The 10,840-nt window shown below is 66.0% G+C and overlaps 4 protein-coding genes across 4 annotated transcripts; 1 reads left to right on the top strand and 3 right to left on the bottom strand.

Moving 5' to 3' along the window:
- Positions 1 to 43: 43 nt before the first annotated feature.
- Positions 44 to 1,386, top strand: Q8F55_008437 (uncharacterized protein; the record flags this gene model as incomplete). Its single annotated transcript, XM_069356834.1, has 3 exons — positions 44 to 850; positions 884 to 1,193; positions 1,226 to 1,386. 3 exons carry the CDS (start codon positions 44 to 46, stop codon positions 1,384 to 1,386), a joined length of 1,278 nt encoding a protein of 425 aa, XP_069204771.1.
- A 75-nt stretch (positions 1,387 to 1,461) lies between these two features.
- Positions 1,462 to 3,163, bottom strand: MgSCP1_2 (Serine carboxypeptidase S28; the record flags this gene model as incomplete). Its single annotated transcript, XM_069356833.1, has 4 exons — positions 1,462 to 2,339; positions 2,375 to 2,526; positions 2,563 to 2,692; positions 2,728 to 3,163. 4 exons carry the CDS (start codon positions 3,161 to 3,163, stop codon positions 1,462 to 1,464), a joined length of 1,596 nt encoding a protein of 531 aa, XP_069204770.1.
- Positions 3,164 to 3,317: 154 nt separating this feature from the next.
- Positions 3,318 to 3,825, bottom strand: prss16 (Thymus-specific serine protease; the record flags this gene model as incomplete). The annotated part of the gene is made up of 2 exons (XM_069356832.1): positions 3,318 to 3,636; positions 3,671 to 3,825. 2 exons carry the CDS (start codon positions 3,823 to 3,825, stop codon positions 3,318 to 3,320), a joined length of 474 nt encoding a protein of 157 aa, XP_069204769.1.
- Positions 3,826 to 6,564: 2,739 nt separating this feature from the next.
- On the bottom strand, positions 6,565 to 7,509 carry Q8F55_008434 (uncharacterized protein; the record flags this gene model as incomplete). Its single annotated transcript, XM_069356831.1, has 2 exons — positions 6,565 to 7,249; positions 7,286 to 7,509. 2 exons carry the CDS (start codon positions 7,507 to 7,509, stop codon positions 6,565 to 6,567), a joined length of 909 nt encoding a protein of 302 aa, XP_069204768.1.
- Between the last annotated feature and the right edge of the window lie 3,331 nt (positions 7,510 to 10,840).

Below are 10,840 nucleotides of genomic sequence, written 5' to 3'. Positions count from 1 at the left end.
TTTAGGCCCAGCGCTGCCCCCCTCCTCCTTTGCATCCATCACCATGCCCCGCTTCGCACCCCCCCAGCGCGTTCTCATCGTCGGCGCCGGCGAGTTTGGCTCGACGACGGCGCTCGCGCTCGCCCGCGGCGCGTACAAGGGCCACGAGCACCTCATCACCGTCCTCGACCGCTCGCCTACCCCTCCGGCGACCGACGCGGCGTCGTACGACTACAACAAGATCGTGCGGCAGGAGTACACCGACCCGCTGTATGCCAACCTCGCGCGCGAGGCCATGATCGGGTGGCGCGGCGAGTGGAAGGAGTTCTTCCACGAAACCGGCGTCATCATGACTGCGCGGCCGGCGGGCGTGGCCACCGCCGAGAAGAGCTACGCCGTCAACTTCCTGCCTGGGATGGAGACGCCGGGCAAGTGCGCGCGCAAGCTCAGCGGCAAGGCCGACGTCCAGGCGCAGTACGGCGCCGGGGTGCCGCTCGGCGACTTTGCAGACTGCTACGCGTACCACAACGAGTGCGGCGGCTGGGCCGAGGCTGCGCGGGCCACCGAGGCGGCGGTCGCCAAGGCCCGCGCCGCCGGCGTCACGTTCCGCTGCGGCACGGCGAAGAAGCTCGTCGTCAACGGCGGGCGCGTCACCGGCGTCGTGACCGAGGAGAACGCCGACGCGTACACTGCCGACCTCGTCGTCCTCTGCTGCGGGTCGTGGACGCCGACGCTGGTGCCGGATCTCAAGGAGAACCTGCTGCCCACGGGCCAGGTCGTCGGGTTCGTGCAGCTCACACCCGAGGAGCACGAGCGGTACAAGGACGTGCCCGTCACCATGACGGCGCTGAACGGGTTCTACATCTTCCCAGTACGTCCGCTGCCTTTGCACCGCTGACTCCAGCCAACCGCCACCGGCCTCGTCAAGTTTGCCATCCACGAACTCGGGTACCTCAACCCCCAGGCGGGCTACCCCTCGCTGCCGCGCACCCACCTGTCGCGTGGGTACGAGATGCAGAGCATCCCGGCGCACGGGCACGCCAAGCTGCTGCGCAACCTCGCGGCGGTCTACCCCGAGCTCGCGAAGAAGCCGTTCTCGGCGTCCAGGCTCTGCTGGTACTCTGACCGCCAGAGCGGCGACTTCCTGCTCGACTACCACCCGGAGTACAACGGCACGCTGTTTATTGGTGCTGGCGGGTCGGGCCACGCCTTCAGTGAGTGTACACACCAGCTTCGCTGACCGCAGAATTCCTCCCCGTCATCGGCGGCCTCATCGAGCAGGGCATCCAGGGCACGATGCCGCAGCAGTACCGCGACATCTTTGGGTACAAGAGCCGCCCGGACCGCGTCGACGGGCGGTTCGAGTACTCGGAGTTTACGCGGCTCGACGGGGATTCCAAGTTGTAGAAGGGTACTCGTGGGTATGCATGGGCTTTGGTATCACGGGGCGAGCTATCAATGTCCGAGGCGTCCGAGCGGAGCTTACTTGCCGTGGCCGCCGGCGCCGCCCTTGCCGCCAGCGCCCCCAGCTCCGGCGGTCGTGCCGTTGCCACCAGCACCGCCGTGGCCACCGGCTCCACCAGCGCCGCCGACCGTGCCGTTGCCTCCAGCGCCACCGGCACCGCCAGCCCCGCCGATGCCGCCGATGCCGCCGGGGCCGGCAGCACCACCGTCACCGCCAGCACCGCCCGCGCCTCCGGGGCCTCCAGCGCCGCCCGCACCAGCTGTGCCAGCCGTTCCGGCAGTACCGGCCGTGCCAGCGGTACCGGCCGTGCCGCCGGCGCCGCCATCTCCCCCATCTCCGCCCTTGCCCCCACCGGTGCCGCTCCCGCCCTTGCCCCCGTCGCCGCCAGCCCCGCCCTTGCCGCCATTCACACCGTCACCGCCCGCGCCGCCCGCGCCTCCGTCGCCGCCAGCACCCGCCGCAGCGCCCGCCGCCTTGGCCTCATTCCAAGCCGTCAACCACCGCGCCATCGTCTTGTTCTGGAAGTCGTTGACGTCCCAGATGATCTGCGGCTCGCCGTCGCGCTGGACCGAGTTCCAGCAGTGCGTCGCGTTGGGAATGACCCAGAACGGGCGGTCGACCGTGTTGGCGCGCTGGGGCAAAAAGTCGGCAGACGGCGTCACGTAGCGCCACGGGTCGGCCTGGCCGTTGACAATGGCGAGCCGGTCGTACGCAATGTCGTACCCGCCCCACGCGTTGATCGAGTCGACGTTGGGCGACGGCGGCAGCTGGAAGTGCTTGCCCGGGGGGAAGGCGTACTTGCAGACGGACGACTGGTACTCGTACGAAATGTACTTTGACGTGATGCGCGGGCCCGTCTCGGACGAGTACTGCACGTAGCCAAACTCGAGGCAGGCTGGGGGTCAGCGGGGCTGGGGACGGCGCACTCACTCTGCCACGTCCAGATACGCCAGTCTTGAGACAGGTCGGAGCGGAGGTAGCTCGCCTTGTCGGTCGAGTCGTAGCACCGCGTGACGGTGCCGTTGCAGGCGGGGATCGACACCTTCTTGATGTAGTCGGCATAGTTGACGACGTTGTCGGGGCTGCGGTCAGCGTTGCCGCCGGGCGCTCCGGCTCACAGAGTGATGTTCTTGCCGCCAAACGTGAGCGTGGTGGGCGAGGTCGGGTCGCGGGGCTTGATGATGGCAGGGCAGAAGATGTCGCGGACCGACTGCAGCTTGTCCCTCCACGACTGGCCCTGCCACTTCCCTGTCGCGTCAGACGGGCCCAACAAGCGCACTCACACACGGGGCTAGCGAGGACGCTGCCAAAGTCGCCGAGGTCGGTGAGCACCCCGGCGCCAAAGTAGTCCTTGATGGCCTGCGCCGCCTCGCCGCCCTGGTCCAGCAGCCCGTCGACCCACTCCATGGCGTTCTGCACATACTGGATGCACGGCTGGGGCCCGTACGCCTGGATGGCGTGGAAGTACTCGGAAAAGTGGTCCTTGGCGACGGTTACGCCAGAGCTCGAGATGGCGGCGTACACGAGCTCGGGGTACTGCGTGCGCTGCCACGCGACGCGGCCGCCGGGGTACGAGCAGCCTGTGAGGATCCACGGCGAGGCCTTTGGGTCGAGGATGCTGCGGTCGACGGGGGTGTTGAAGATGCCCGCGGGAGGGACCCAGGTGCGGATAAAGTTTGCCGTGTCCTCGAGCGACTCCTTGACCGTGAGCCAGCGCATGTTGTCGGTCGTAAAGTCGGGCACGGGGACCGACCAGCCGTAGTAGCGGTGCTCGAGCACGATGGCAATGCCGTTGTACTGCTGCGCCCAGAGACCGGGGTTCTGGAAGTAGCCGTAGCCGACGCTGGGGTCAGCGCACGCTCGGGGATGTCGCTCACAGGAAGTCGGCGGCCTGCTCTCCCGGGTCAAAGAGGTAGATGGGCCCGCCGGGCTTGTAGTAGTCTGCGTTGACCCAGTATCGCTGGCAGAACTGGCGCTTGGGCGCCGACGGGTCGAGGTGCGAGACAGGCTGCGGGAAGCAGTGGACGTTGGGGTAGTCCTCGTTGAGCGACGGCGGGTGGTCGGTCAGCGTGCCGGGCGCGAGCGTCGTGTTCCACTCGAGCTTGGCGCGGCGCTCGAGCTGGTGCTCGGCGTCGCGTTTGGGGATCTGGAGGCCGCCGCCAAAGCCCAGCGGCACGGTCGCGTTGTACTTTCTGGGCGTGAGTGCTCGCCCCGCGCTGCACCTACAACTCGCCGTCGTTGACGCCCTGCCAGATCTTGATGTTGGCGCCGCGCGAGCCGCCGGCGCTCGAGCCGATGAGCTGGCGCGAGATGTCGGGGTCGACGAGGGCGTGGGCGCCGATGGCGCCGAGGAGCGCGGATAGGAGGAGGGACTTGATCATGGTGGCCGTGGGGGGGTGGATAGGTCGCCGGGCTCCATCTTATACGCGGCGAGGTGCGCGAGATAGCCAGACGGGGGCCAGTGACCCGGTGTCAACACGGCCGCCGCGACCCCGCCGTGCTCGCCGATGGTGAACCGCATGGTGCAGGCAATAGTGCCATCGAACTCAACCTAGGCGGGGGAGTAGGTCGAAGACGACGCTGGGCACGCGCGTCGAGCCGCAGATAGCACCGAGCCATGGCCAGGGCGTAGCAGATCGCGCAAGCAAGCTGCGTTGGATCAGGGCGCTCCACCCACGCAAGCGAGGATTGCCAGCGTGTTTGGAACAAGACAAACGCGGACAAGCTTGTCGCTGGAGAGAGTTGTTTGGATCGAGGCACGCGACGCCGGACTGGAATAGCACGCGACGCGCATTAGAGTTTCAATGTCGCACTTTGGCAGGGCTAATGCGCGGGACAGACCGATAAGAGATCGAGCGAGCGTGCACTAGCCCCGGCCCACGCGCCGCATGCCGCATCCGTCGTCATTGGCGGCGTGCACCACATGCGACCCGCTCGAGCTTGCGCGGCCGACAGCGCTCCGCTGGCGTAGGCAAGCGTGCGTCGAGGCACGGCGCTACACGACGCGTCGAGGGCGAGGTAGAAGCCGCTCACTCGCGTCGCCGGTAGGGCAGGCGTCGTCCGCGCCGCTCCACTCGCCGCCGACGGTCATCATCCAGACGTCGGGGTCTGTCGTGGGGCCGGGGCGATGACAAGCGGACGACGCGAGCCGAGGTCGCCGCGGGGAGAGCCCGCGCTGCCCGATGCCCTGGTGCAGGTTAGTACGCCGCACTCACGAGGATGCGCGCGACCGCGCCGCAGTTGAAGTGTACCCCGGGCCCCGGGGAGTGAGTTGGGTCGCGGCGATGTCGCCTGCAGCGAGTTGGGGACGCGGCAGGGGTTCATGGCGACCTGCCGGAGGTCGGTGGCCGCTGCGCTCGGGGTCGCTGGTTGCAGGTTGCGCTGCAGCGGGTTGCTCTGCAGCTGGCTTGGAGCGCCGTGAGCCCGTAGCAGAGTCTGGTGTCAGCGAGGGGACGGCGCCGACATACAGATGACGCAGGAGACGTAGGAGTAGGAGTTCGAGGGTAAGAGCCTGGAGTTATCGAGCCCCATCTCCAGCCTGACAAACAACTCCAGCCTCACAAACGTTAAGGGGCGTTGAGGAGCGTCGGGCACTCGAGCCACGCAGGAAAAGGCCTGACAGGATGTCTTTGCGGGGACAGCAGCAGCTGAGAACCGCTTTCAACGAAGGTAGCGAGAAGATGGTGTGGTAGATGACACTCGCGACTGACATTGCACTTGCGCTCGGGCTCTGCGTCGATCGCGTGGGGCGCAATGGGCCCCAGTGGAACATGGTGGAGGACAAAGAAGAGCGGGGATGAGCTTGGCAAGCGGTATGAGCGATGACGAGAGTCACGACCGACAGTGATAGCAAGGACGGTAAGAACATGTGTGCGGAAAGTGAGTTGATGCTATCGGGATGGATGGCGGCGGAGGGTGGCAATACTGTGCGACACGGACCCGCGAGCGTCCCGCTCCCAGCTCCCAGAAGCCCAGACGATCCCACTGCACCTCCCATGTCGATACCAGGCCCCCCAGACCAAGACCGGGGCCTCACCAGCGCCTCGGCCGCTCGCCCATCCTCACAGCTCGGACGACCGCCCGACCCCGGGACTCTTAAGCACAATGCACACCCCCCACGGCCTTGCATCACGCCACATCGCCGCAGCGCATCACCCGGGCGAAGCCCCACCGTCTCTCATCTCGCCTGACGCGGTTTGATGCCAGGAAGAGGGTGGACAACGTGCCGCGCGTGCGCCGAGGCGTCGCTCAACCTGCTGTTCGCCACGAGCGGACACTTGTCGATCTCCGCTCCATCGCCCAAACAGCCTGCATCCCGAACGCCAAAACTTCCAGGTGTCAACAACAGATCCATGCTGACGCTCGGTGCGTCGACGTCGCTGCATCGTACAGCGAGGACGCTGTTCTCTCATCCATGACTGCGACTGTGACCGCATAACTGCACGTCACGGGCGCTGTGCCTGTTCATCCCCCGCCCCGTCGTGCCTACTCCAAGGGGCCAGCGTTCCAGCCGTCGCCCCGTCGTCAACGACGCCGCATCTCACGCCGCCCGCAGCCTGTCGCGTCGCAGTGCCTCGCGACATCGAGTGCGACGACATTGCTGCAGGGTGGATGAATCTGGCACGAGTCATTAAGCCCTGTCATTACTGCTCGGGCCTTTGTCGTCTTGGCTGGCTCTTGGCTCGCTCTATGGCCCTCTCCTTGGCTCTTGGCCCGATCTATACACGGCCCATGCACCGCCAAGCCCTCTGCGCCTCGTTTATCTACCCAATGCATAATGCACGAGCATCATTACTCGCCTGGAGAGCGCGCAAGCACGCCCCGCCAGACCAAGCCGGGTACTAGGTCAGTGACAGGTACAATAGAACTGGTTGTAGGGTGTCGGGTGTGTGGAGGGGGGGGAATAGGTTGTGTGTGACGCCGAAGCCGCCGTCGACGCCACGTCCCGGCCGACGAGCCCTCCTGGAGCTCGCGGACCGGGACAAAAGTGCAGAGCGAAAAGAAGAAAAGCAAAAGAGGTGCGAATTGGTCGAGCCGGCATTGGCCCAACCGCCCATCAGAGTCCGTCAAGGTGTCGTGAATGCGGTGTAGAGATGTATTCAGCGAGTCGCGTCGCACGCTTAGACCGAAGCGCCGAGGACAATGATGCGGCCAATGTTGGCAACGAGGTTGCCGACCTGGGCCAGGTTGCCGTTGGCAGGGGCCGAGGGAATGTCAGTGACGACTGCGTCGTGGCCGAGCGTGGCCGTGGCGTTGGCGAGCTGGAACGTTGTGCCGGTAACGTTGGCAATGGTGGTCGCGTTGAGCAGCGTCGACGTCGCGTTGAGCGAGACGGTCGACGAGATGGTGGTCGAGTTGGCGCTCGCGCTCGACGAGAAGGACGACGAGGTGACGGTCGAGGTGGTCGTGGTGGACGACGAGGTCGTGGTGGTCGACGACTCGGTCGACGTCGTCGTCGTCGGCTCGGGCGACCAGGTCGACGTGGGAGGGGGAGGAGGGGGCGACCAGGTCGACTCGGGCGTGGGCTCGGGCTTCTTGGTCGTCGTCTCGGGCTCGGGCTGCTGGCCCCCGCCGCCGCCGCCCGACGTCCACGAGATGGAAATGACACCAGAGTGCTTTCCGGGGTCAAAGAACTCCATGAGGCCGGGCGACATGTCGAGCTGGCCGTAGGTGGGGCAGGTGGGGCACGAGTCGAGAATCTGGGCCGAGGCCGTCTTGCCGTTGGCCGTGATGGTGATCCACTGGTAGCACTGGTCCATGTTGAACATTTGCGTGTTCATGGCGACAAAGAACGTGTTCATGTCGCTGGGGCATTAGGGCTGGCTAACAAGGCCGACTTACGGAGAGTGGCCGTCGCAGGCGACAATGGTGCCTCCCTCTTCGGGGGTGAGCGAGTACCAGGTGGCCTTGGAGTTTGAGACGGACGCGGGGAGACCCGAGCCACGCTTCTGACCGGCGAGGGCGACCTCGTTGCGGCGAATGTGCTTGCCGCGGCCGGCGAGGTGGCTGCCAGCGGCCACGACAGAGGCCAGGGTAGCGGCCGAGAGGAGAGGAGCGATGAGCATTGTGGGGGGGTTGGTGTGGGCGTGGGTGTGTAGTCTAGACGTGGGGTTTGGTGTTTAGTGGCGAGTGTCCAGTCGGCGGGCTGTCAACTTTGAGTCGAGTGCTTGTCGAAAGGACGGGGAGGGGGGTGAGGGTGAGGGTGATGGAGAGAAACGAGGGTGTAGGGCGAGTGTAGTTGTGATGGTGATGGGTGTGGGGGGGGGGAGGCGAGCGAGGTCGGGGGACAGGCGACGGGGTGTTTTGACGAGCGAGTGGCCTAGCGAGTGAGTGTCGGTGCAGCGGTCTGCGTTGTCGTCGTGTCGTCGTCGCGAGCCAGGCGAGAGAATGAGCGTGGGGGTGAGAGAGAGAGAGCGTCTGAGCGTCGAAAAGGACAGGAAAGAGTGACAAAGGTGTTGTTGGGGTCGAGCACAAGACTGGCAAAAGGTGCAAGTGGAACGGGGGTGGTGCCGGGGGGAACGGAGCAGGGGGGGACGAGGGAGCCAGCCCAGCAAGGAGGCCCATGCGCTGCGCCCCCTTGACTCGTTGTTACGCCCCGCTGCGCCCTCTGCGCCCTTCTGCGCCCCCCGCCCGCCCTGTTGTTGTTGACGCGCCAATACTGCGCGCGCCGCGTCTCGTTTGCCCTGAAACACCCAACCGGTCCCTGAGGCCATTCAGGGCACTACCACACGCACAGACCCCCTTGGCTCGTTAGCGCGGTTGCTTGTTTGGGCAGGCCGCTTTTTTTTTGGCAGCAGCGGGCTGGGCGGGCATCGCGCGACAACAACCCTCGAATCGGGCGGGCTTGGGCAGTCGAGAATAAACGGGGTGCGGGGCGGGCGACTTGGCGGCGAGGTTACGGCGTGGTGCACACGACAAGGTGGTCTGCGGCATGCATCGCGCGTGGCAGTCTGCTCGTGGCCAAGCTGTCGCGACGCGGCGTGACACTTCGGCGCCAGTCGCGACGCATGGGCCGTGTGTGTCGCCCTGCGCCAGCGCTGCGCCCTCCACGCCACGGGGTGGGTCGGTGTCTATTGCCTGACTGGCTCGGTTGCCCGCTTCGTCCTAATGACTTTTGCCCTCTACATTCACGCTGACGTCAAATAGCAAATAACCTTTGCTGCATCCACGCACGCACCAAACATGACCCATTGGACGGGCTCAAGGGGGTGAGGCTGGCACGGCGACCAATTAACTGCACAACGGTTCCTAAGCACAAGCAGTGCGGCGACATGGAGTGACGCAATGGGTGCGGGAGGGGGGACATGAGCAGGAGAGCCGCACTGCTACAGCGCTAACAGCGCCGCTGTAAAGCCTGGCCACGAGCTCTTGTCTAAGACTAGACGAGCTGTTTTGGTCGACAAAAGAGGGGCCGCGCCACCTGCCTGGCCGCGGCTCGGCTCACAACAATGGAGCTAGCGGGGTCCGCTCCTCCTGCCTGCTGCCCTCGACCCGCGTGCAGCCGTACCCGCCGCACCCGCCGTGTTTAAAAACAGCGCTGCCGTCAACACGAGCGCGGGTATGCCTGCGCTGTTTCATGTTTCCAGCAAGCTCCACGGCGAAAACAACGCGCAGCGCAGCGCAGCGCAGCGCATCCAGCGTGCCAGCGACGATAACATCGTCCAGCTGACTTGGATACATGCATCGCTGCAAGCTTCATCGTACATGAGCAGGCCCCCCTCCCCCTGATCGGGACCCTGTAGATCCAAATGGCGGTAGCCAGAGGTGGCTGGCGGGGTTGTCGGCGAGTAACGAGGCTGTAAAAGGCAAGTCGGCACAAACGACGGCGACTTGGGCGAAACGGGGTCGCCGTTAGGCCGAACAACGGGCCGGTTGAGCGGGAGTAAATCGCCACGCGAGGTGCGGGAGTAAAGTCGCGCGAGAACCACGTTGTGGCCGGCGGCGGCTCGGCGCTCGGCGCGGACGTCGGCATCGGAGCACCCGATCGAGGCATCGAGCTTCTGCGAGTGGCCGAGGGGGGACGAACCGGCCCCGAACCGCCCCCCAGTCCGCCGACAGACTCGTGGCGCCAAGCCGACCGACGACAGTGCGGGGCTCATCCTGGGGCACTCGGGTATCGCGGCCCGTACTGGCTCGTGCAAGCCTCGACGTCGCGCTGGCCTCCCGAGGCTCCGTGTCCGTCCTGTGCGACTGTGAGTGGCGGCCTGGGGCTCAACGAGTCGGTGTCGGGGGTTAGCCCGCACCTCGCGCGACCCAGGCTGTTGAGAACAAGCCGGGAGGGTGAACACCCTTCTGCAGGTCGTCGGCGCTGCCGAGTCGCAGATACTTCAGCCCCGCTCTGCTCAATGCGCCTCCGCACCCGCTCCCGACCGAACACAGCGCCCCGACCTCAGCTCGACCGTCACGCCCAACGCTACCGCCTAGTCGTCGCGCCCGCTACTTTATCCCGAGTGCGGAGCGTGAAGAGGAGCGCGGAGGGCGGAGAACGCGCGGCGGAGGGCCGTCTCGGCCGCCGGATATCGGAATCACCTCCTCCCACCACGAGGGCGCGTTCGAGCTCAGTATTCACACTCCCGTCCTCGTCCTCGTCGTCCTGATTCGCCGCGGCGCCTCTCCACCGAAGATACGCGCATGTCGTCGCTCGGTGGCCTCCTAGGCTCCCCCAATGGGGTCGTGCTGGCGCTCTTGTTCCCCACATCGCTGGCCTTCGCTACGGGAGGTGGGCTGCTAGTCGTGGCACTGTTTCCTTGCAGAACGTAGTTGCGAACGCACAGAAGCATTTTGTGCTGCGAATAGTGCATACTTGAGCCCCGTAGCCCCCCTCGAGGCAGACACTGGCGAGCAAAGAGAGCAAATGTCAACAAAACGCGCCGTCACGCGCGACTAACCACCGTGCCGGATCCAGCATCTCGGGCTGGGCAAAGTTTGCATTCCTCTCTGGGGCAGCTGGCACATGCTGTCCACGCCGTGCACATGCTGGGCATGTGGGTGGCAGGTGGGCTCGCAAACGAGCACGCAACGTGGCACAAGACGGGCGCCAAGCTGCCCCGGGTCAAGGCCAGGCGCAAGGGGTGGCTCCACGCGGTCGCACGCTGTCGAGGCCGCCAGTCGCTACCTGCACACCTCTGGCAGCAGCACGCACTCACGCCCACGCCTGGCGCACACTCGCCGCACCGTCGCCGACGCCGCCACACCCCCGACCTCCCCCCACCCCCTCCACCCGGATAAACCACGACCAGGATGGACCAACCTTGCCCCTATCTCGCCCCCGCCCCCCCTCGGCACCCCCGCACCCATCACCGACCCCCCCCCCGATGCCAGCAATTCCAGCGAGCCGTCCAACTTCCGTACATTGTATTGCTCGGAGCAAGTTGCAATACGTGCCTGTGCTAACTG

The sequence above is a fragment of the Vanrija albida genome (assembly GCF_041260175.1).
Source record: "Vanrija albida strain AlHP1 chromosome Unknown contig_7, whole genome shotgun sequence".
NCBI classification, from domain to species: domain Eukaryota; kingdom Fungi; phylum Basidiomycota; class Tremellomycetes; order Trichosporonales; family Trichosporonaceae; genus Vanrija; species Vanrija albida.
Note: the sequence above shows the minus strand (reverse complement) of the source record. Positions and strands in the feature narration are given on the sequence as shown.